This window comes from Ictidomys tridecemlineatus, chromosome 2 (genome assembly GCF_052094955.1).
Source record: "Ictidomys tridecemlineatus isolate mIctTri1 chromosome 2, mIctTri1.hap1, whole genome shotgun sequence".
Classification (NCBI taxonomy): domain Eukaryota; kingdom Metazoa; phylum Chordata; class Mammalia; order Rodentia; family Sciuridae; genus Ictidomys; species Ictidomys tridecemlineatus.
Window position 1 is genome coordinate 88,913,423 of NC_135478.1, and position 26,406 is coordinate 88,939,828.

The 26,406-nt window shown below is 41.9% G+C and overlaps 1 protein-coding gene across 2 annotated transcripts in view; it reads left to right on the forward strand.

Moving 5' to 3' along the window:
• Positions 1 to 8,092: 8,092 nt before the first annotated feature.
• Positions 8,093 to 26,406, forward strand: part of Fbxw8 (F-box and WD repeat domain containing 8) — a 111,941-nt gene continuing 93,627 nt past the window's right edge. The window contains exons 1-2 of one of the 2 annotated variants that reach the window (XM_078039099.1): positions 8,094 to 8,501; positions 20,060 to 20,164. In XM_078039099.1, coding sequence (XP_077895225.1) covers positions 8,184 to 8,501; positions 20,060 to 20,164 — 423 coding nt within the window. In that variant the 5' untranslated portion in view covers positions 8,094 to 8,183. Of the gene's footprint in view, positions 8,502 to 20,059; positions 20,165 to 26,406 lie in introns of both variants that reach the window. The other variant, XM_078039100.1, reaches the window with a different exon arrangement.

The window sequence follows — 26,406 nt, forward strand, 5'->3', positions numbered from 1 at the left end:
TGTGCGGCCCGGGTTTGATCCTCAGCACCACATACAAACAGGGATGTTGTGTCTGCCGAAAACTAAAAAATAAATATTAAAAAAAAAAAAAAGTTAGTCTCTTGGTGTCCCTCACCTGTTAGCAATGCCAAAGTGAGGTGTGCGTCTCCAGTTTTCTGACAACAGCCAAGAAGGAATCAACGTCAGACAACGGCAGTTTGGATTCAATTCATGGATTGTTCAAGAATGAACTTCTGTTGGGCTTTGAAGGCTTCTTTAATGCAACTTCTGCTTCTTAATAAAAAAATTTTATCCTTTAAAAAAATGGAATTTGTTGCTAACACTTAAAGTCAAGGTATTGATTTTTTTGTTTGTTTGGTTTTGTTTTTGCAAATCCAGGCTAAAATCCAGCAGTTGAGTGGAGCAAAGTATTTATGGGTTTCCCATTCTAGACAGGCATCCTCCTGCAGCTTGGCGTGGCCCAACATCTGGCCCAACACTTGGCCATCTTGCTTCACTTTTGTGTTCTGGAGTCATCTAGAAGCACTTGAGCTTGTGGTCACCACTGTGCTTCTGTGGTAGACTAAACTATGGCCCCCAAAGATATCCAGGTCCTAATCCCTAGAACCTGAAAATGCTACCTTAGATGAACTTTTTAATAATAATAATAATATAATTTTAAATAATCATATAATAACCACAAATAATTATTACATATTATACAATTGTTAATAATCATTATAGGATTATTAATTATATAATTACATATGTAATTATATGATCACATAATAATATAATTCTGGATTATAGAATTATTAATTATATTATTATGATTATGCTGGGGATGGACTCCAGGGCCTCCATTCCCATGTTCTTGCAGAAGTGATTAAATGAAGGATCTGGTGGGAAGTTTATTCTGGATTACCAGGTGGGCCCTGTGCAATCACTGGTCTCCTAAGAGGGAGGGGAAAGATATGAACACAGAGACAGAAGGTGATGTGACAGCTAAAAGAAGATTTTGATGGGGCTGGGGTGGTGGCTCAGCAGCAGAGCACTTGCCTGGGTTCAGTTCTCTAAGTAAATAAAATAAAGTCCCGTCAACAAATCAAAAAATAAATTAAAAAAAAAAAAAAGCTTCCATGCTGGCTTTGAAGGTGGGGGGAAGGGGTCAGAAGCCCAAGAAGGTGAGAAACGTGGTACTAGTGACTGGGATCTTCGGACCTGATGATGGTGTCAATTAAATGGAGCCATCCCAGCAAACATGCAGGCAAGCCTCTTCTCGGGCCTTCGGGGGCTTCCGTTTAGGAAGAGAAACACAGCTCTCACAGGAAGGCCTCAGGCTGCCTCCCTGAACAGAAGGGGGCTCAGGTTCTTGGTTATTTGCTGGAGTGGAAATGTTAATGGGGTGTTAGTTGTGCTCAACTCAAGCATCTCACCCTTTGCTAAAGATGATACTGCAGCTGTTCAAGAGAACACATGCAGCACACCCTGACATCAATGTCGCAAAACTGACCCTGGTGAGGGTGGCATGCACCAACCTCCTGGGGCCAGCTGTCAGGACATGAGCCAAGGCCCACAAATGCATTTGCCCTTTGTCCCTGTGGCAGTCCCTACCCCACTAGAAATAGAAATAGACAAGAAAGGGATTCTCTTCTAGAGTCTCTGGAGGGAATATGGGCCTTTTAACACTGTGACTTCAGTCCAGCAGAACTGATTTTTGGAATTTCCATGCATAGAATTGGGAAAAATTACAGGTTGCTTTAAGCTACTTTATTTGTTATAGCAGCAACAGGTGACTAATATACCTTCTTACCTTTTATGAAAATAAACAAATTAACAATCTACGATCTTGTCCCCCATCCTCAATCCCTTTTGGAGTCTAGCTGACCCTGGAGTAAAGAAGCTTTGAACCTTTGCAGTTCAGGGTGTAGCTGTTCTGAGGAACATGCAGGCGGGACAGGAGGAATTTGGGAAAAGGTTGCATCAGCCATCTTTCTGGGGGTCCAGCAGAAGTTGAGCTGGAACTTCTTTTTTTCTTTTTAAAAAAATTTTAGTTGTAGATGGATACAATATCTTTATTTTTATTTGTTTATTTTTATGTGGTGCTGAGGGTTGAATCCCAGGGCTTCACACATGGGAGGCAAGTGCTCTACCACCGAGCCCCAACCCCAGCAGGGGCTGGGACTTCTAAGGGAACACACCACCTATCAATAATGGGCAGAGAAGAACCTGGGGAGACACTAAGACTGAATTCCCACAGTCCCCCTCCTAGGACTGCCTTGCAGATGTTTTAATTTGGTCCTCAACCTTCCCCCTTTCTTCAGCTTTGGGAACTCTGTCTCCTCTGTTTCTTGCTCTTCTCTAGCTGTGACCCTCTCTAACCTCTAAACAAGAGCAGGGAATGTGACTCAGGCCATTTGAAGGGTGTGATTTCCCACACTGGCATGAACATTCAAATCACCCGGAGGGATTATTAAAACAGTTGGCTGGGGCTGCACCACACAGGTTTTGTTTTGTTTTTTTGTTTTGTTTTGTTTTTTTATATTTTATTTTTTAGTTCTCGGCAGACACAACATCTTTGTTGGTATGTGGTGCTGAGGATCAAACCCGGGCCGCACGCATGCCAGGTGAGCGCGCTACCGCTTGAGCCACATCCCCAGCCCCAGAGGTTTTGACTTACTAAATGGAACTGAGAGTTTGCCCTCCAAGTGAGCACCCACTCACGTGCCACCCGCTGAGAACTTCCTGCTTTGCGAATGTGAGTCACAGAGAAGATGGAAGACAGGCCAGTGAGTGCATCCTATGGAGCTCCTCTGATGGAAACCCAGGAACCTGACCTGGTTCTTGGCATTCTGAAGGTCTGCTCACGCCTCTTTAACTTTGGGAGCCACCCTTGAAATTCAATTCCTTTTTGCTTAAGCCGCACATCCTGGTGTCTGTTGCTTGAAATCAAAGAACTTGAATGGACTGAGCTTGCAATGAACGCCTTTGATATGGAAAAAGGTGGGGCCGGTGGAGGAACAGACCTGCAGAGCACAGGTCTGACTCACCGTCCATCTGCCAAGACTCCATTAGAGCCGTTGTTTCTGGAATACCTACTACGTGCCTACCCTACGAGATGCTAGGAATTTTACAGGCGTTTTATCAGCACTCTGAAGGGAACATGCTTTGATTTTTCATTTGAGGAAATGGAGGCCCAGGGATTTACTGTTGGAAAGACATAAAATAAATCTACATAAACATTATCAGGGCCTGGGAGGCACCACGGAGAAAAGAACAATATTTGTCTTCCTCTGAGCATGTTTCTTTCTCTGTTTTCCACTAACTTTCACTGATTATTGGTTCTCTCAGCCTGCCTGCACCTGACCCCATAAAAATCCTTTAAAAGGGGTGAGAGGAAGCATTGACCTAGACCAGTATAATTTTTTCCTTTTTCTTTTTCTTTTTTTTTTTTTTTTTGTGTGTGTAATTTGGTGTTTGAAATTCCCTAGTTTGCTTTGTATTTTAAATGTTAGGTGTACTACAAATTCCAAGGATATCAGAAAAGCCACATTTGGCTTTTGACTCGCAAGTAGATAAAGCATGTTTTGGATTGGGGGGAGGTCAGCTGAATGTTTGGGGAGAAACAGCTTATTGTTTTTATTTTAATGACAAAAAGGATAGGTGAGTGGCCGCAGACACTGCAGATTGGCAGCCATAGCTCTGTGCTGGGTCATGGCTGTGGGACTTGACAAGGGCCACAGAGGGACCAAGAACATAAGCAAGATAAGGCATTGCTGCTGCCGCAGGTGCAGCAACGGTACACAAAGTTTATGGGGACCAGAGGTGTGTGCCTTTGCGCTGCGCCAGCAGCTTGCCTTGGAGCTGCACAAGTTCTCCAAGGACAAGTGGGTTTTTGAGTTCATCAAGAAAAGGGTGAGGACATGCATCTACACCAAGAGGAAGAAAGAGGTGAACCATGTCTGACCCCAGGAAAAAAGCAGCTGCCAAGGTCTGAGCCCCTCCCCTTTCTGTGCATGATAAAACCTTTACAGAGGAAGAAAACCATCCATATTTATTTACTTTATACATCTGTAGCAACTGACTCGGTGCATGAGTAACTTGACAGTCCCTACTGTTATCTGCAGAGTATCTATTGCTTTTTACCCCAGAGCATTTCCATTGTGTTGGTATGGGACATCAATGGGAACTCATTTACTTATATCCAGCTTGGAAGTGGAAGTTGTTAAAAAATACTCCTGGGGGCTGGGGATGTGAGCGTGGCACGGGGTTCGATCCTCAGCACCACATACAAATAAAGATGTTGTGTCTGCCGAAAACTAAAAAATAAATATTAAAAAAAATTCTCTCTCTCTCTTTAAAAAAAATATACTCCTGGTTTAGGGGGACTCATTGGCATATGCCTGTAATCTCAGCAATTTGGGAGGCTGAGGCAAGAGGATTGCAAGTTCAAAGCCAGCCTCAGCAATTTAGCAAGGCCCTCTGCAATTTAGGGAAACTCTGTCTTAAAATTAAAAAATGGGGGGACTGGGTATGTGGCTCATGGTAAGCATCCCTGGTACCAAAAAAAAATTTTTTTTTTTTACTCCTGCCTTAACCATTTATGTATGATGGGTCAAAATGCATTCTACTGTCATGTATAATTAATTAGAACAAATAAAATATATTAAAAAATACTCCTGGCTTCAACTTTTCTCCAACGAGGTATGAGAATTTTTGGATAAATTTTCCCTTTGTCTCTTGGGAGGACACTCCCAAAGTGTATTCTTAAAGTTCCTTAGAAGATCCTGGGTGAGGGTGGAGCCCATGGCTGGATCAACCCAAGAATACTCTGGGGGGCTGGTTGCGGTGGAGCATACCTGTAATCCCAGTGACTCAGGAGGCTGAGGTAGGAGGACAGACAGGTTGGAGGACAGCCTGGACAACTCAGTGAGACCCTATCTCAAAAAAAATAAATAAATAAAAAAGGGCTGGGGGCATGGGTTCAATCCCCCGTACCAAAAAAATAGAACAAGACTGTTCTTCAGATCAGCTGTCCCTCTTTCAGTCTTCTTGGGTTTTGACTCCATTTCCTGGAATCACTTTTCCAAATAAACTAGTTGCGTTCAAGCGCAGGAATCAAGTCTTGGTTCCCGGGGGAACTCTAGCTAGGACAACATGAATGGTAGAAAATTAGAATGTGTAGATAAAGAACTCTAAAATCACGAACAATCCTGTTTTCTCTAGAGATCTCTTCTGTTAGAATTTAGGAATTCTAGAAAAGGAATATTCTTCCTTTTAAAATGCATACACAATAAAGGGGATCACACTGTCTTGCTAAGGCTTTAATATAGTTTGTGTCCCTAAGGGTTCATATTTAATCTGCAGTGTGAGGTGTCCAGAGTTGGAAACCCAATCAACTGTGGTGTTCAGAGGTGGGGCCTTTGGAAGGTGATCAGGATTACAGCCATTAAGGTGGAGGCCCCCACAATTGAGTCTTGGTGGCTAAACAAAAAGAAAAGAGATCAGAAGAGACGGACATAGAACTACATGTTCCCTGCCTGGTGCTATGAGATGCTACCTTCTGTCAGGAATAAGACCAGAGTTGGTCCTGAGACCTTTGATTTCCTGTTGGGGCAGGTCAAAATGTCTAGTTAGGCTCCCTGGCTGAGGCTTCTGGTGGGCTCCATTAGGTTTTTAGTGTGTAGCCAGGGCTGGGAACCAGCTCTGTTATGGTTAGTTAGACAAACTGTGACTCAGTGTATAGACTCAAGGTCGTAAGCACTACTTGTGAGCACGTGCCCCCTTAGGTAGCCTGTTGGCAGTGTGCCTTCTTTTTAGTCTGCAAAGGGGCCATGGAAAAGCCTCAGGGGCTCAACGGGGGCAAAATGGGACTGGCTGGAAGCCTGAGCTGTGGCCACCTCTAAAGCATATCTACTATCCTAACTGCCTCTTGCCTCTTCTTCTGTGTGCTGGGACCATGAATCTGTTCCCTGGGTTGAAGCCCCCACAGGGTACCTCCAGAACCACGAGCCCCAATAAACCTCTTTTCCTTAAAACTTATCCTGTCTGGGGGATTAGGTTATCAACAACGGAAAACCAACTAGCACATAGATAATTGATATATACCCTGACTTTTCTTTTTTAAACTTTTGCTATATTGTGAAAATCTTCATGTGAGGATGACATTTTCTTCAACGGTGTGAGATTTCATAGCTTCACAGTATCTCATTTACAGTACTTATTCATTACATAGTAAGCAGCGGCTACAGCCCAAATGCAGTTTGGTTTCCTCATCTGTAAAGTAAAAACACAGAAAGGAACAAACTAGGTCAGACCTCTGCTCCTATGCAGCTGGCCTTATGGTCAGGATCTTTCTTACATTCTAATGGAGCATAATTATTTACCCAACATCCCATTGTGGGGTTTTCAGTACTATAAACATTCAATAAACATTCACTTAAGTATTCTTTACACTTATTCTCGATTTTCTGCTTTTAGGATACATTTTTATTTTTTTGTACCAAGGATTGAACTCAACCATTCAGGGGGACATTCAACCACTGAGCCACATCCCCGTTTCTATTTCGTATTTTATTAGGACACAGGGTCTCACTGAGTTACTAAGTGCTTTGCCATTGCTGAGGCTGGCTTTGAACTCGTGATCCTCCTATCTCAGCCTCCTGAGCTGCTAGTATTACAGGAGTGAGCGACAGAGCCCGACTAGAAAAATTCTTTTTTTTTTTTGTACCCGGATTGAACCCAGGGTCTTAACCACTGAACCATATCCCCAGCCCATTTCTTTTTGTATTTTATTTAGAGGAAAGTCTCACTGAATTGCTTGGGGCCTGGCTAAATTGCTGAGGCTGTCTTTGAACTCACAATCCTCCTGCCTCAGCCTCCCCAGCGGCTGGCATTACACGCACCACCGCAGGGCCAAATTCTTAAATTCTTACAAGTGGAAATGCTGAAAGAATAGGACCCACGAAAATGAAGACTGGGATTGGTTTATCTGCCCTGGAGCCAAGGCTATTAACATCCATGCTATTCATATCATTACAGTAAAAAAAGTCATGGTAATCAGAGGTTGGTACCTGGTTCCTAGATGACTTAGGGATGTGGGCTGAGTGATTTAATGATTAACAAGTTAGGTCTAGAGTCCTTCTCTCCTTCGGGCTCTCTCTCTCTCTCTCTCTTTCTTTCTTGATTTTGGACAAGTTTCTCAAGCTTTTGTACTTCGGTTTTCTCACCTGTAAACTGAGAGCAATAGCTCTCATCTCAGAGGGCTGCTAGTCATTCCTTACATGTTTATTCAGTGCCTACTAATCCCAGCTTCCAAGTTAGGAGTTGTCAGTCTAGAAGGAAAGGATGTATTAATACTCACACAAATATAAAATTATAAAATTGCACTATGTTTTATAATGAGAAATGCAGGATGCTATGAAAATGAATGCGAGGGAGGGGCCTGAAGTTTTTTTTAATTTTTATATATTTACGGGGTTTGCAAGAGCAAGTGGGGTGTGCGTGTACATCTGGAAGATGTGTAGGCCTTGTCTGGTGGGGAGGAAAATTCCCTGCCCAGAAAAGGGTGGGTGCAAAGCATTTTCAAGACGGATGGAACCGTAGGCCACTTTCTTTTCCACCTAACGCTCTTTAAGTTGTGTGATTCCTTCTAGAAATTTCTCTTGAGGTCTGATAGTCCCATGGCTGTTTTTTTTTTTTCCCCCTTATTTGGCTCTTAGTTGAAATGCCATTTCCTTAGAGAGGCCCCCACCAACCGTCCTCCATCATGCATCCCCTCCCGTGGTCAACCACTTTTATTACTTTTTCTTTCCTAATACTGATTCAAACATTCGTATTTGTTTAAAATCTTCCCTCCCACTTGAATGACAACTCCAAAAAGTCTGGGATATTTGGGGGCGGGTAGATTTACATGCTAAATTCTCAATGCCTGGCGTATAGTAGTTGTTCAGTGCATATTTCTTGAATGAAGGGAAATGATTGGCGCAAAGTCCGGCCTTGGCAAACGCGGTTCGCAGTAAAAGCCGAAGCATCCGGGCCACCCCCGGCAGAGCGAGGGGGCGTGGCTCGGGCGTGATCGCCGCCCGGAACCTAAGAGCCGCACCCGCAGCGGTTTCCGGCAGCGGCGGACACTTCCCGCGGAGGGACTATCCCGTGGCACTTGGCGGGGCTGAGGAGGACACGGAGGCTCCAGAGCAGCGACAATGGACGATCACAGCCTGGAAGAGTTCCGTCGGCGCTGGCAGGAAGAGCTGGCGCAGGCCCAGGCGCTGAGGAAGCGGCGGCGGCCTGAGGCTGCCGAGCGGCGGCCGCGGCGGGCCGAGGTGGCTCCCGGCCGCGGCGAGCAGGCCTCGGGGTACCTGGCGTTGGCTCAGGGCCTCCTGGAGGGCGCGGGGCGGCCCCCGGCGGTGCGGGCGACCCGGGCCGAGAGGCAGGACGCGGCGAGCCGTTCCCGCTCCCCTCCTGTCCGCGAAGCCGCGGGGGGCGGGGAGCAGCTGGTGGATCAGCTCATCCGCGACCTGGTGAGTGGCGGTCGCCTGCTGCCGAGGCCCCGGGCCTGCCCCCGCTCCGGAACTAACCACTCAGGAGTTGTAAAGCAACTTTCTCTGTGGGCCACCGACTGGAAAAAAAGTAAAATAAAAAAGAGTAGTCGTGTACTCACCTATGTTCGTGTGTGCATAGGTTGCAGACCCGAGGCTGCTTGGTCCCCAGATTTGTCAGTGTCTGCAGACATCTTGGGGTGCTTCAGTGGGTGTGAGCGTGCAAGCTCTGGACATCCAGTGTTTGCTCGAAAACGTCCTACGATGCATAGAATAGACCCACGAAAAAATTAACCGCCCAAAATGTCAGTAGGAGTTCGAGAACTCAAGAAAGTAGATACCTAAACTTTTTAACAGAGGCTGTCTTTGGAGAAAGAAGGCCTAGGAAATGGATAGGAAAGAATTGAACTCTGGGGCATTTGACCCCTGAGCCACATTACCAGCCCTTATTTTGTATTTTATTTAGAGACAGGGTCTCGAAGTTGCTTAGCGCCTCGCCTTTGCTGAGGCTGGCTTTGAACTTGGGGTCCTCCTGCCTCAGCTCCTGAGCCACAGTGAGAAAGAAATAATTGCTTTTAACTTTTCTCTGTGTACTGCTTGTATTTAATTTTTTTCCAACTTCAAAAAATTAAAGTGGAAAAAGGAAGAAAAGGAGGAAAAATCCTTTAGGCAGGATCATTAGGATGGAGGTTGTTTTGAGGGGGCATAGATCTTTTGGAGAATCTGGAGGCCTGCCATAAAAATGGCCCCCTTCACCAAGGTGGGAGGATCAGGACTACCTGGCACTTATCCATGGCTCCCAGGTTAAGAATTGGAAGAGGACATTAAGCTTTAATAGCCTGATTTACACGAGTTTCAAAAGAACCTTCTACAGCTTTCCAGTTGGGAATTATTGTGTAGTGGGAGTTGTTCCAAGAATTAATGGCTTATTTTTATGTAGTGTGTAGTTTTATTCAAGTAACATAACTTTTTTTTTTTTTAAAAAACAAATGTCTGTTTCTGTGCTCTTATTTTTTTAAAATTTTTTATTTTTTTAGTTGTTGATGGACCTTTATTTTGTTTATCTATATGTGGTGCTGAGAATCAAACCCAGTGCCTCACACTTGCAAGGCAAGTGCTCTACTGCTGAGCCACAATCGCAGCCCCCTGACTTACTTTTAATACAACAATCCCTTTTACAAATGAAGAGACAAAAATTTTCTGATTTGTCCAGGGTTACCCAGTCAACAAATAATGGGAATTGAAATTAGAGTAAGGTCTTTTGACTTCTAATTCACCAGGTTAAACTTGAGTTGGCATAAGAATTACCTGAGGCCTTATTGAAATATAGGTCCTGGGTCTTCCTCAGACCTATGAAATCAGTGGTCAGGGAAGAGAGCCCCAGATCTGATGATTAGAATGATCAGACACATTTGAGACATTGTTCTTTCTTCCTTTGAATTTTAAATCCTGATTCTCAAGGCTTTCCAGCTGTAATAGTCATAGACATTGTTCCCAAGAATAGTGGAGAAATAAATCAAGTGTGCAAAAAAGGAAGGACCCTCCTTTGGGAAGGATCCAGGGAGCACATTAGAATCTAATATGTAGTCCGAAAAAAGCCTGCACTAATTCCCTGGGATGAGACCTGGTGGGCTTCTCTGTTCCCTTCATAGTCACCACATTAGATGAGGCAGCATCCAAGTTGGGGCATCTCTGATTTTTTTAAACAATACTTAATAATTATAAATAACAGCTACAAAGTAGTAGTTGTTCATTAAGCACAGGTGTACTCTCTCCTTGGTGCTGTCTTAAGGGCTCAGAGACTTCATTCAGTTCTCCCAGTAACCCTCCACGGTGGCCATTTTCAACTGCACTTGGAACCTGAGGATTAGGAAAGTACCTTGGTTAGGGTCAGTAAACCCATCCAGTATCTTTGGTCTGAGAACGGATGTTATGATTTACAGAAAAAGCTTGGCTACCTGCATCAGTGGTTGCAAACCCTATCACCCACAGGGTCCAGACAGGTAATGCAACTGAGTGAAGCAGGCTAGGTATTGCCTGTTCAATTCTTTTTCCGCCCCAGCAGTATCTTTTTTTCAGGCATTTTGTTGTGTATTTTTTCCAGATTTTATCATAGTTTGTAGAATTTGTTTCATGGTGGCAGCTGACATTAAACATGTCAGGGTAGGAATTATCTTTCTTGAAATATGGCTCTCTTTGTTTTTGTTTTTTCACTTTTAAAAGTTTTTTTTTTTTAAATCACACTTTGAAGTATACCAATCATAACTGCACAGCTTGATGCATTTTGAAGAGTTCGTGAGCATGGAAGCAGCAGGCAGATTACAGAACAGCATCACTAGCTTGGCAGAACCATCCCTGCCCCCATGTGCTTTTTCACCTCAGGGTAAACACTCACCTGACTTCTAACACCAAGCTTGAACTACATTTAAGTGGAATCATACTGTGTCTACTCTTGTGTGGTGGTTCTTGTGCATGTGAGATTGATCTATGTGAATTTACCACATTTTATTTATTCATGCTACTGTTGATGGGCATTATTGATAACTAGTTTGTTAAGAGCCAGCTTGGGGCTATTGGGAACAGCACTGCTACGAACATTTTATACATCTTTTGGTGTGTGTGTGTGTGTGTGTATGTTTGGAATTCACCAAGGAGTGGAATTACTAGGTCATAAAGCATGCAGGTAACAGCCTTGGTAGATGTTGATATTTTCCAAAGTAGTTGTACTCTGGAAAGATTATGTTCCTTTGGGACTTCCCAGAAACTGTTCCCAGAGACTGACATAGTAGTCATGAAAGGGAAATAAAAATGGTAAACTTCACCCCCAACTTTTGGCAACTGGCTTCTACTCGTGCATCCTGTTATGGTTTTGGCTAGTCTCTTCCACTTCAGACTTCCATATCATCACCATAGTGAAAGCACCTAAGTTATCAGCCAAAAGTTGAGTTCCTTTTGTTGAGCAGTTGAACAGACTTGGAATGTTATCTGGCTAGGAATAGGCCAGAATGTTGATGGACAAGTGCAGCTGAAATGAAATTTAGAAATAACTTCTCCTGAGCCTGGTCTTCTTTCTCTCCCCACAAGTGCTTGGCATTGAACCCAGGGGCTACCACTGAGCTCATCCACAGTCCATTTTATTTTGAGACAAAAAACTAGGCTGACCTTGAACTTGTGAGCCTCTTGAATAGCTGGAATTTACACTACCTCATCTGACTTATGAGGCTTTTAATAATTGCACCTAGAAACCATCTCTGTTTAGGTAATGAGGTAGGAATATCTAAATTGGCACTTGGTTTAACATATGGTTAAACTAATGAAAGAAATGGCATCCCCCTTGTCCAAATTCCAGAGGCAGTAGGCAGTTTGTTTTAGTCTTTCATCCTGTCCATAAACCCAGGCTCCTTAGGTTAGTGGAGCCACTTGAGTATGATTGCTTGGTCCCATTTTTGTTTAGGTAGCATATCAGATCTCCCCCCAACTCAAATTGTCTTAAAAAGCCCAAATTGGAATCCATCAATTTATGTGACTAAAACCTCTAGGTGGTTGTGCTTGTTCTGGGTGTTAACATAACATGACTGGAAGCCTCCTCTTAGTACCGCTTTCCTTTGTTGGTTTTACTTGCAGCAGTCTCTCCCCCACTAGGGACAAAATGGCCAGCATCTGCAGTCCTACATTCTACCAGCTTGGCAATACAGGGGGAGAGTAAGGAGTGTGTTTTCTGTGGTATGCAACAGATATCATGAACCTAAGTTCTTATTGGGCCAAATTGGGTCATGTGACCAATTTGGAGCCAATTTCTGCTTAAAATTGTCCAGGCTTGCATTTAATGCCCACTCCTGAAGATAAGGGTGGGGTCAGTCCCATTTAAATCACATTGAGTGGGAAGAGAAGAGAGAATGAATGTGGGGCAAGCAACTGTGGCCATTACTGATGTCCACTTTAGGTGGCTGTTTGGAGCAGCACTGTAGGACTGTTTTCTGTTCATCTGTCTCTGTATACTTGTTGATCAGGTAGGTGCTGGGGCATGGGCAATCAACAGAATTGATACAGTTCCTGCCCTTGGAGACCACCTCTTCTAACTTAAAGAACAACATTAATGGAGCCAGCACAGCCTGGGTGTGGTCCTGGGCTTAGAGTCGGTGGACCAGCATTGAGTTTCAGATTGTGCTGTTGACTGGTTCTCTCCTGGTGTGGAGTCATGTGCTGGCATACCTGGAATGACTCCCCTTCCTCTTATTACCCTTTGTCTTCCTTTTAAGGCTCATCTTGAATTCCCCCTCTTGTGTTAACTCTTCCTTGATGATCCCTTCAGTCCAAATTTCTCCACTCCCCTAACTGAAAAAGGTCTTATTGTCAGTGTCATTTTTTTTTTTCATGCATTAGCAGGTCTCTACTTAGTGCATTTGAAATAGTCTGTGTATATGTCAATTGTAACTTAGGTCATGTTTTCACTGGAAAGTTCTGATGGCTGGAAGGGTCATGGGTTCATTCATTCCACAATACATGTTAAGAGGCTTAACTAACTTATTAAATGGCTTAACTTAGTATCAGGCACTGTTCTTAGGCACCAAGGATACAGCAGTGAACAAGACTGAAAATTTATAGTCTACATTCCAGGAAAGAGGGAGCTAGACAGTTCTCAAATAATAAATGCTCTGGGAAAAAAGCAGATAGGGGGCTCGAGCGGGACTGTAGTAGGGTAGGGGCTATAATTTTAATGGTGCTGTCCAGCAAGGCGTTTCTTGGCAAGATCACTTTTCATGGAAGACAAGGAGGGGAGGAAGCAGGCATGAAGAGATGTGGGGCATGGGCAATCAACATTTCACATTGACTGCAGGCAGAGAACAGTAGGTGCAAAGGTTCTATGGTGGCCAGAGCCAGCAGCCTCCTGGGCGTGCGGCCCAAAAGTGACTAAAAGACCCTGTGCTCAGAAGGACCTGTGCTTGGTTAAAGCTCTGTGTTGTCTTGAAGTTCTTAACTGTTTTTGACTAAGACAACCTACGTTTTTGTTTTACACTGGGCCCCCCAAATTCTACATCTGATCCCCATGGTGGGATTGTGCTTGGAGTAACTTCACCAAACAAATCCACAGCCATGAGTAGTATGCCTCTGGGACCTGAAGCTTCTGACGGGATCTCTTCCTCCCTTCTGACTCTGTGCTTGCCTTGTTTCAAATCTGGGGTCCAGTGTAGACTCAGGGAGCTTTGACAGCAGAGGTCCAGCCTGTTTTGTTTCACATTGACTTTCTTTAGTGCCACACCCAGTGTCTTGGGATTCCCCCCAGCACTTACTCCCCAAGTCCTTTGGATTGGCATTTTCCATCTCTCTCCCTTGCCAGAGTGCCTGGGGAAGTCATACCAATAGGCCATAAACATGAGAATGTGTCTCAGAGTGGGAAAGCCTAATCCTGTTTAAAAAAATAAATCACAGTCATTTTTGTGCATTTACCATGTGCCTAGTGCTGGGCTGGTTTGACTTGGTAATATTATAGTTCGGTTATTTGCACAGGTAATCAGCAGATATTTATTGCATACCTTTTGCTCTTACAGCTAGACGTGGGCATTAGGTTCAACGTTAAGAGATAAATTGGCTTTTCGTGGACTGCTTGAGAGCTTAACCTCTCTTTATAGCATTGTTTCTTTGGAGAAATGATTTCTAAGTTCTAAATAGCTGACTTACTAATGAACTGTGGAATACCTTAGGGGACTATCTATATTGCCTCTCATAGTCTTGTGTATTTATTCTGCTTTACATGACGATGATTTATCACTATAAAAGATTTTAGCTCTTTGAGTGCGGTTGCCCATACTTATACATTTGCTAACAGCACCTCCCCTCCCCCTGCATTGGTCATGTCCCTGAATTCAGATAGTATTTTGAACATAAATTATCCTATTTTGGGCTGGGGTTGTGGCTCAGAGATAGAGCACTCGCCTACCATGCATGAGGCACTGGGTTTGATCCTCAGTACCACATAAAAATAAAATAAAGATATTGTGTCCACCTACAACTAAAAAATAAATATTTTAAAAAATTATCCTATTTTAGTGGGTAGCATGCTTACTACAGAAATATTTAGGAAATTTAGAAGGAAAGAAGAAAACAAAAATCTCCTCTAATGTCATTACTCAGGCTACTGCTGTTCACATTTTGGTGTACTTCTGAAATTGTTTTTCTTCTTATATGTAAGAATATTCATTTTAAGACAAAATGGCTGTCTATTTATTTTGGGATCCCCTTGCATCAGCCATTTTTTTTTTTCTTAAAGAAGACACAGGAGAGGGGCTGGGATTGTGGCTCAGTGACTGAGCGCTTGCCTCGTACATGTGAGGCCCCAGGTTCGATCCTCAGAACCACATAAAAAGAAAATAAAAATAAAAAATAAAAAAATGCCCTTATTTGCTATATATAAAAAAAGACACAGGAGAAACTGGAACTCCTTCATTCCTACTGATTGAGATTGTGAGGTCAACTGTGCTCTACTTTTGTGTTATGTGGAGAGTTGAGATAAACTCCTTTAGAAAACAGTCTCCTTTTCATAACAGATTTAGTAGAAATGTTACTGCAGATCTCTTATTTGAACCTAAAGTGATTTCTTTTCTCAGATTCTCAAAACACCACCTAGAGAGCTCTTCATGTTGTTTGCCCTGGAGATATACATTGAGAACAAAAACCTTAAGTCAGTTTCTTCACTTTGTACTGATTTGTCTCTTAGTAATTATCCCTTCTTCTATTAAACAAGAGAAGACAGATTAAATTTCTAACAGTAAGGCACAAAACCAATCCATTTACAGAATTAGTCTTACATTAGCACATAGGAGTGCAAATCAGCCTCCCTGGGGATGGATCTCTTTGCAATTTCTCTCAGCATTTTTGGAGTAAGTCCAGTAGACTTTGGGAAAATCTTGTACTCACTGACCTTAAATTAACAAAGTAACACTACCCGTGTGTGTGTGTGTGTGTGTGTGTGTGTGTGTGTTTCCCTTGTTTGGGAAAGCCGGTAGATGGATTTGATATCTGCTATGATTTAGGGCTGTAGTTTTTAGTTTTTAATGTGCATGAGGAACCCCTGAGAAGGTGATGTTTGAGTACCTTCCCTGAAATTTGGGGCAGTAGGTCTAGGTGGGTTCTCAGCATTCAAAATAAAACAAATACAAAAATCACTATGGATGATTTTGATAGGAGTCACCATTTTTGGTGACAGAAGTCACTAAGAATGGTAAGAGAATATCTAAGCCGTTGGTCAAAGCATTAAAAACCAGGTTGTGTGTAATCAGAAAGACACTTTTCCTTACATTTGAAGAATATTAATTCTTTGAATTCATTGGTTTTTTAGAGCATAAATTTGGCAAGTCTCACACTGATGGGAACTATTAAGCGAGTGCACAATAATAGTGTATTGCTTTATCAGTATAGTTACATTGATTTTTGTATAGTGTGACTAGTTCTCCTGTATTAATAATTCCAGTGCCTTTTTTCCTTCAGTGTTGTGGATGGAACCAGGAGCCTCACATGTGCTAGGCAAGCACTCTACCCCTGAGCACTATCCCCAGCCCTCAATGTCTTTAATTTCCTTTTTCTTCGAGTATGTTTCTGAAATTCAGAGTTGCCCATTTTCATGTTTTTAAGTCAGAATAGATATTGAGGTGGGTTAAAATGGCTCAAAACTCTTTGGGTGGAGTGTGCTTCACCATAGTCTAGGTGGTAGTGTGGTAGCTCTCTTTTAGGTAACAAGGAATTTCTCTAGGAGCAAGTTATATTTTTATCTATGTCCATGAACTGTGGTAAACACTAATCTGAGTGCTTCAGACACCCTGCTGCAACCAGGAGAGTTTCTGTGGTTACTGGGGCTACAGCTTTGGCCCAGGACGTGGCTGCCTGTCCTTATTGAGTCATGCATACTATAAAAGAGTTGTGTTTTCAACCACATGTTCATAACTCTTAATCTTCTGTGAGTTGTTTCCCAAGTGGTATGTTATTAATAATAACAAAAAGAGGTTTATGAATCATTTACTTAAACTTTAATCTACTCTAGTTGGCTGGTATAATGACATTATCCTCACCTGCCTTTCATATACCTCCTTGAGTGGGAAGTAGGTTTCCTAGACCGATGTCTCTGGAATTGTACAGAGGAATCCTTGGGGATGAATTGGACACAAGACCACCATTTCTGTTGGTTTGAGAAAAAAGTTTTTACTCTACACAAAACAGACTCTGAGACAGATATTTCAGGTAGGTGGTTTAGTGGCTTGGTCTTTTGGAAAGATCCAGCTTTGAGGCAACAGGGCCGGGCTGTTGTATATAGGCACTGACTAATCAGCAGATGCAGGCTGCCCTCTGGGAGGAGATGTTTCTTTGGTAAGGAAGCTTCTTTGGCCAAGGGTAGTGTCTAGGAATCACTCAGCTCTGAATCACTGGCAGGTAGCATTTTCATCAGGTAGAATGAGTTCATCGGATCTGAAGGAGGACTTGCGGTGTCCACTACTAGAGCCATTGAATGAATGCCTTGTGCAGCATGAAGCTGCAACGTTTGATCTCCTGACCTTGTGGGTCAACATATTTCTTTTTATGTAGTGGGGATCCAACCCAGGTCCTGGAACATGCTAGCTCTACCACTGAGCCATGTCCCCAGCCCTCTGCCCCCTGTCCTTTTTTTCTCTGAGACACCATCTAAGTTGCCCCTGGTTGGGTTTGAACTTGTGATCCTTCTGCTTCAGCCTCCTGATAGCTGGGATTGCAGGCATGTGCCACCTCATCCAGCTATGTATGTCTTAAGATGTGGATCTTCCTGCTGTTCTCTAGTCAGTGGAACAACAGGGAAAATCAATTATTATTATATGAAAGTCTGGGACTTGATCTGTTTTGGATTGATGATCGATGAGATGTAATTCTAAGAGCACACTGATTTTTAAAAAAGTTTGTCTTTGGACTGTTGGTGTTTACATATTTACAATATAATGCTTTGGTTTCTCTCCAGGACTTAGAAATTATCCATCACTGCCTGTGCATTAACAGACCAGTGTAGCATCTGACTGACTGTTGTAATGGTGGCCATAACACCACTTACTGGTCACTGCAGCCTGGGGGAAATGCCTCCTTTCCATCCAGTGTGCACCAGAAGGAATCCTTCCTGACTCACTATAGAGGACTGCCCTTTTAAAGTTGATTGTTTTAACTTTAAAGAATCCCTGTTGTATTGTACTTGGTGTTCAGACTTCTGAGTAGCTTAGCCTCTGCCAGCCTTTTGCTATTGCTCTGATTGTCATCTGCTTGTATGTGACAATAAATATAATGTGTAAACAAGCTGGTTTAGGAGTGTCATGAGAGGGGGAACACCTGTTTGTTGAAGAAATAGACAAAAGTCCCTCAAGGAAAATGAATAGCAGTATTCACAATCATATATTGCATGCTTAGTCCTGGTACATGTGCCAAGCTCTCTCCGTGTATTATCTCATTTTATCTGTAATAACATGTTCATGGGGTTGTTATACTGGGTCTGTTTTATAGATGAGGAAACTCAGATGAAGTTAGACTGCTGGCTTGGCTAGTAAGGTAACAATTAGCTTTATCATCAGTTGAAACCAGTTGGGATCTGCTCTGAGCCTCCAAGGCTCCTAGAGATGGTGGTGTTTGGGATCAAGAGGGACCATGGCAGGGTTGGGTATGCTAGGATAGAGGTGCTGTCTTCCAGAATGAGGATGGAGGATAGGCCAGCTGTGTAGACCTAAGACAGGAACTGCAGCCACCAAAAGTGTGACTTTTCTGCACCAGAATAAAAACAAAGATGATGATGTCTCATTCCTCATCAGAGTATCAAATCCAGAAACTAGGTCATGGAGCATCCTGAACGGGACCTACTGAAGAAAGCAAGTCCTGACAAGTCACAAAAGGAGACTTCAGTTTTGAAGAGTGGGCTTTTCCCTCTGTATTTTCTGCTTGTATGAGGATAAGGAACAGTTTTCTCTTGTTTCTTTCTAAGTGGGTAATGTAGGCCTTTCTACTTTACTACGGTCTTAATAATCTAAAGGGGAGAGCAGGAGGGAGTCCAGAGGTGCGCGCAGCAGTCTTGTCTTGTGCATGCTTTCCCTGACCAGCTGGGACTCCCTCTGGTGGGTTGTGAGGTGTCCCCAGGTGTATCTGAGCTGAGTGAAGCCAGTTAGTTGTGGGAGGGGACCTCGCCTGAAGCGAGACCAATGACTTTCCATTATTTTTCTAGGCAAAGATCCTGTGTTTTCCAATTACCCTTGCAGATTTTTTCCTGTTTTTGTCTGTATGGCCAACGCTTCTCTCCTGTTTTAACATTCTGTTCCTTCTTTGTCCACAGAGGACTGTCAGCTCTCACTTTTTTTCCCTCTAGAGAGCTTTTTTGGCTCTCATACTTCACCTTGCACTGTTTTTACAGTTGAGCACCACATTTCCTTATGCTCCAGAGTTTCCTTATCCCTGAGACTCTTAAATGAATAGGAATACAATTCCAGAATAATCTTTATCCTGGGTTGTGGTGGGGTCTAAATTAGCGCTCACACTCCATTAACAATGCTGAGACTATTTTCTATTTTGGGACTGCAGTCTCACAACACACAAAACTGTTGTATTTGAGTAGTGAATTAACAATTTGCCTGCAACCAATAAGTCACTGATGTCAGCCAAAGCCTATTAAAAATGAATTTTATTAAGTGAGTTCTGCCGGGATAAAGAGCACAGCTTTCCCTAGCTTTGCAAGGCACATACCATGCCACAGTGAGCTTTGGCAGGTGGATTTGGGAACAGGCAGAGGGGCACACATGCACACTTGGCTTTTCCCTGTTCTCGCATGTATTGCTTTGTGCCACCAGGGTCGTCATGACAGCCTTATCTCGAGCTGAAGCTGTTACCTCATCTCTAATTGCTTACCCAAAGGCAGGCGAGCTCTCATTTCTCTGCATTAATAAATGACACCGAAGAAGAACTCTTTGTTTGCACTGGCTTGCTCAGGTTAACCAGCATAAGCCCCTGAGAGCATTAGGAAACCTCGCAGAGGGACGGGTTCACCTCCATCTAGAGAGCATTGGGCATGTTGACTTTTTACTCATGTTCACTGCCCTATTCTTTCCCTGGTTTGAAAACACTTCAGTGACCCAGGTCAGCATTTCTCCAGCTTTGGGTGTGCCCCTTCTCTGAGGTGGGGAGAGTAGCAGTTGTCCTGGAAAGAGGGGTGGCTTCCCTCACTTGCAGGCTCACTTTCTTGACGGCTGCTGCTCACTTTGCCTTAGAAGGCAGGAGGCCTTCCATAAACCTTTGCATCTATTTTTGTAGTGTATCCCAGGTCATGTGGATTTTGTAAGTGTATGTGAGGTTTGTGGGGGGTCAGAGAATTAAGAGTGGCTGGCAAGTTCTGAATTAGTCCCATGACTTCTTTGCGAAATAGAGTACTTCCCTTCTGGGAAACAGCCTTATCTCTCTTGTTACCACCTAAGAGTATCTCTGGTAACTTAAAAGGCCTGAAGATGTGAGTTATTTTCATATTTCAGAATTTTAAGCTTGTTTTTTTTTCTCCTCAGAATGAAATGGATGATGTGCCCTTCTTTGATGTCCAGCTGCCTTATGAATTGGCAATCAATATATTTCAGTATCTGGACAGGAAGGAGCTAGGAAGGTGTGCACAGGTAAGCTGTTATTAAACAGATGTTCAGATTTTCTACCATGTGTGATTAAAACCCCTGGATAACAGAAATTTATAGAGTTACAAGCTTTATAGGATTAGTGAATTGCATAGTGACTTTATTTGAAGGAAGGCAACCTTGAACTTAAAGAAAGGACCGTGCTGCACATCACCACTTGGTGTTTATCTTTCTGTGATTGTGAACTCAAGAGCTCTCTTCTTCCTGCATTCTGAGTTGTGGCTGACCTGTGGCACTGAGCTCAAAGCTGACAGTTCTGGGCTCCGCCTTTATTGAGCCTGCCTACACTGTTAATGTACTCACAGTTTTTAGTGCAAAGATGTGAGTCCTTGATTAAATCAGGCTAGTTGTTAGGATGGGAGCTGAGGGTCAGTTCAGGGACAGAACAGTGAAGTCATGTTTTAGGCATATAGTCCAAATTACCCTTTAAGCTCCAGAATCCCATTCAGTGAGGTAGAGGTATGTGAAAACTGAGACCCACCAGGGAATTGAAGATCAATGTCACCCATTTAATGCTGACTCTGGGGCATACTACCAGGGGGTGGATTGTTGGGAGATATCATCTAGGGCACGCTTCATTGTGTGCATGTATCATGGGGGATATCTGTAATATTCATATTTGAATTGAGGAGATCTGGGGTGGGGCCCAGTGGTCCACATTTGTGACCAGGTGTCACCACTTATCTTTGGCCACACTTTGAGAGGCAAGTGTTTATGTCACTAAAGTTGTTCTTTTGTTCTCATCATTTTGGCTGAGAGTATATACTTGATTTCTCTTTATCCTTTTTAGCCTCACACATGCTAGGCGAGCGCTCTACCGCTGAGCCACCACCCCAGCCCCTTAATTCATCTTTTCAATTGATAAAAATCTTACTTATTTTGTACAATATGTATACATCGTGGAATGGCTCAGTCAAGCTAATTACCATATGTGTTAGCTCACATACTCTTGTTATTTTGTGGTGAGAACATTTTAAAATATGTTCTCTAGGGATTTTTCAAGTATACAATACGTTATTATTAACTATAGTCATCATGTTGTGCAGTAGATCTCTTGTAGAAATCTTGAACTATTTCCTCTTTTTTGACATATCCTTTGACCAGTATCTCTCCAACTCCTGGATCCCTCCTTGCAACCTCTGTCTCCTCTCTAGCAGCAGAAATTACCAGGAATTCAATTTTTTTAGATTCTACATATATCATGTGGGATCATGTGGGATCATGTTGTATTTGTCTTTCTGGGCCTGGTTTATTTCATTGAACATAATGCCCTCTAGACACATTTATGTCACAGGTGGAAGGAGCTCCTTTTTTTTCAGGTTGACTAGTATTCCATTGTGCGTATGCACCCCATTTTCCTTATGCAGTCATCTGTTCATTCTGTGTCTGGACTCTGGTGAATAATGCTGTGGTGAGCATGGGAGTGAAGCTCTCTCTTCGACCTGCTGATTTTCTTTTCTTTAGATTTATACCCAGCAGTGAAACAACTGGATCACAGGGTAGTTGTAGTTTTGCTGTTTGAAAGAAACCTCCACAGTTTTCTCTACCAATTTACATTCTCACCAGTAGAGTTGCAGGCTTCCCTTCTTTCCACAGCCTCTCCGGACTTGTTATCCTTTGTCTTTTTGATAACAGCCATTTTGACAGTGGGAGGTGGTGTTTCCTTGAGGTTTTAATTTGCATTTGTCTCCTGATTAGTGATGTTTATATTCCTGTCAGCCACTTGTATATCTTTGAGAGATGTCTGTTCAGGTGCTAGGCTCATTTTTAAATCAAATTACTTGTTCTCTGATTATTGAGTACCTTAGATGTTTTTCGATATTCTTTATCAGATGTGTGATTTGCAGATATTTTCTCTTATACCATAGGTTGTCTCTTCATTCTGTTGACTATTTTCTTTGCTGTACAGAGTAAACAGTTCTCATCCTGTTTGTCTATTTTTGCTTTTGTGCCTGTTCTTTTGGGTCATATTCAGAAAAATCATTGCCCGCACAAGTGTCAATAAGCTTTTCTCCTGTTTTCATCTAGTAGTTTTATCGTTTCAGGTCTTACACTTAAGACTTGAATCCATTTTGAGTTGAGTTTTGTATGTGGGTGTGAGATAAGGGTCTAATTTCATTCTTCTGTGTGGGAATATTCAGTTTTCCCAGTGTGATTCATTAGACTATCTTTTCCACATTGTGTGTTCTTGACACCATTGTTGAAAACCAATTAAATGTAAATGCAGGGGTTTATTTCTGTGTTCTCTGTTCTGTTTTGTTGGTCTATGTATATCTATTTTTATGCCAGTACCATACTGCTTCAATTACTGTAGCTTTATGGTGTGTGTATGTGTATATGTGTGATATATATGTGTGTGTGTGTGTGTGTGTGTGTGTGTGTGTGTGTGTGTGTGTGCATTTTTTTGTACTGGGAATTGAACCTAGGGCTGCTTGACCACTGAGCCATATCCCCAGCCCTTTTTATTTTTTATTCCAAGAAGGGTCTCACTAAGTTACTTAGGACTCTCTAGGTTGCTGAGGCTGGCCTTGAACTTGTGATCCTCCCTCCTTAGCCTCCTGAGTTGTTGGAATTACAGACTTGTGCCACTCTGGTCAGCTTTTGTGGTATGTTTTTAAGGCAGGTAGTATGATGCCTCCAGTATTTTTCTTTTGACTCAAGATTACTTTGTCTACTCAGGGTCTTTTGTGGTAACAAATTTTGTATATATTTTTTTCTTTCTGAGAAAAATGTCTTTGGAATTTTGATGGGTATTGCATTGATTTGTAGAGTGCTTTTGATGGAATGGTTCTGATTCATGAACACGGGTATTTTTCCATTTATTTATGTCTCCTTCAGTTTCCTTCATTAATGTTTATAGTTTTCAGTCTTTAATCTTTGTGGTAGAATTCATTTCTTAAGTATTTTGCTTTTTTTTTTTTGTAGCTATGGTGAATGGGATCATTGATTTATTTTTTGAATAGTCAGTTCCTTGTTAACATAATACAAAAGCTACTGATTTTTGAATGTTGATTTTTGTATCCTACAGCTTTACTGAATCTATTTATTAGTTCTGACTGTATTTTAGTTGGAGTCTTTAGGGTTTTCTATATATAAAAGATCACACTGTAGGCCAACAGGGACAAGGAGACCTCTTCCCTTCCAATCTGAACGTCCCCTTACTCCATCTGGGACTTCCAGCCCTATGTTGAATGCAAGCGGGGAGTGTGGGCACCCTTGTCTTATTCCTGGTCTTAGAGGAAACCCTCAGCATTTATAGTTGAGTGTGATGCTACTTATCTGTCATTGTGCTGACGTATATTCCTTCTATATTTGGTTTCTTAAAGAGTTTTTATCATAAAAAAGATGTTGAAATTCATTAAATGCTTTTTTTTTTGGTGTTTTTGAGATTATCATATGAATTTGTCCTTCATTCTGTTCATGTATATCACATTTATGGATTCCCATTGATTTTTTATTAAGTGTGTATGAATGCAGATCATATGCTTTTTATGATATTCCCTAGAAGATATTGGAGGATCCATTCTCTTGACTGCCAAAAAATGATTTTGTTTAGTGGTTACCATTTTCATCCTTGGATTCTATAATGCATTTTACACAGGTGGAGATATCTTCCAAGAGGAAAGGTTTGGTAAAATTCACTAGTAAGAAGACTGTACACTAAAATCCAAAGCACCCCAAGAACGTGAAGTCCAGGATATTAAGGCAGTTTGAGAGTGGTAAAAGTCAGATTTGGACTATAGAACTTGCTATGTTGTTGGCAGTTGGGTGAAATCACACGTGATACAGGACAATTTAGAGAGTTTGTGGTGTGATACTAATTTTCATGACACATTTTGCTTAATCATTTTTTTCTACTTAAATGTGAGTTTGAAAGAATTTTTCAGTATTCTTAATTGCCTCAGTATTACTTCAGTGGAGATGCTGCAAATATTTTTGGATGTGTAGTGTGTGTCTTTAAGAAACGATGGAAATTATTTAAAACTGAAACTCAATGTGCTGAAGTGTGAACCAGGCCCAGAGCCTATCAGTTGTATTAAATAAGAGTACCTATATTGTCTTCTTTCCCTTTGGAAATCTGATTTGTTATATTCTAACTTTACACATTGGCCCTGCTCCCAAGAGTTGAAAACAAGAGTGTTGCTAAATGAGTCCAGCTCCTGGATTTGAGCCTGATGCTGTTAGCTGAAGTCTTGGAACAGGGTCTAATAACTAGCTGCTTTACACAAAGTCAGCATTAGACGATAAAATCTTCATTCTTGATAGTGAGCTGCTGTTTAAGGAATAATTTCTTTTTACATTGCTTTTTGCTTTCCCGCTTTGTCGAAAGCCATGTGGCTTTCACATCTGTTGCTGATTTTCTCATCCAAAGAGTTTTTCAGTGGAAGATAGGATCTAGTGGAAGAAGAGATCCCCCTTTTGGTACAGTGGAGCTGTATTTCAGGATAGATTGGTTATGCTGGTGAGATTATTCTGCAGGTGTGAACAGTATAATTTGCAACACAGTGGTCCAATTGTCCACCAGAATTCTTCCTTCTTTGGCCAGTTGGATTTGTTTATTGTTGTTAGCCTAGGTCTAAGAGCACATGTATAAGAATAGAAAATATTCTTAAACAGAGCCCCTTTAACTTGCAGTGACTAGGGCTGGGGCTGGGGCTTGGCATTAGCGCACTTGCCTGGCATGTATGAGCTGGGTTTGATTCTCAGCACCATATATAAATAAATAAAGGTCTATCAACAACTAAAAAAATATTTTAAAAAATACCAGTGGCTAAGTTAGCTGCGATGTGTGTAACCAGGATTTTTCTAGAGCTTTGACGTGAAGATAATGATGGACATGCAGTAGTTTATAGAATTGGCTTTGTTTCTTCAATCATTAAAATAAACCACAAAATAATAAATATAAGTAGCATTTTCATTTGTTTCTTGTGGTGTTTTTATTTTTGAAACAGGGGAACAGTTGTTCTATTGGTTGGAATGTCCTGCTGCTTTACGATTTTTGTGTTAGAGGGGGCTTACTCTCTCTGTCTCCTCTGTCTTTTTCTCTTTGAATCTAGGTAGCTTGGGATTTTAATGAAATTGGGCCAGTTATGTGGAATTGGCATCATGAACTATGTATACGGCCTTGGAGAAAACCTGTTTGCTTAGATCTTTATGCCAAATTGGTAACTAACAGTGAGGTTCCTTACTGGGGAGGCCTTTTGAGATTTAATTATGCCTCAAACTCTGCTGGAGAACTGATTTTGCTTCGACTTTGCCTTGTTTCCACATTCCCTCCTTTTTTTGCTTTATGTTTCCAGAACTGAAGTCCTCTACCTTGGTTGGTGATTCTTGTGCACTTCTGATGCTGACCTCTCTAGCTTCTTGTTATTGTTGGATAACCCTCAAGGGACTTAGTATCTTTGGGAGTGCTTCATCCTGAAACACAGTGTGGCTGTTAGTAAGCAAAGTTATTCATTGGACCCTTCATTGAACAGCTTTATCATTTTGTTATTTATAATTTTATGTTCATCCTTTTTCATATACACAGGATTCCTGGCATATTAAAAGTTAATATTTTAAACTGGATAATAGTGACAAAATCATCAATTTTAGAATTACAGATTGTTTGGCTTTAATGAGAAAAGTTAAGTTTACTGTTACATTACAACACTGATAATTTTTTTTCTTTCTCTTTTGGTAATATTGGAGATTGAACTGAGGGCCTCACTTATGTAAGGCAAGTGCTCTACCACTGAGCTACTTCCCCAACCTTTTTTTTGTTTTTATATTTGAGACAGAGTCTCACTAAGTTGACCAGACTGGCCTTGATTCTTCTACCTCAGCCTTCTCAGTACATAGGATTACAGACATGTGGCACCAACCCTGACTGGACTGAGGAGGGTTGGTTTTTTAAGTATGCATTTTTAAAAACTTTAAAAATAATTATAAATTCATGAGATGTTGCAAAAAAATAGTACCCCTAGTTTTTTCCATCAGTAATATGTTGCATAATTATAAAATGATATCAAACCAGGAAGTTGACATTTTGACAATCCACAAAGTGTATTCAAGTTGCAGCAGTTTTACAGGTGTGATTTTAATTCTGTGTGACTTTATCACAAGTGTAAATCCATGAACTACTACCACAGTCAATATAATTATATGGATTTCTTGTGCTATCCTTCTATAGCTACCCTGACCTTAACCTTCTATCCCCTCCACTAACCCCTGTCAACCACTGATTG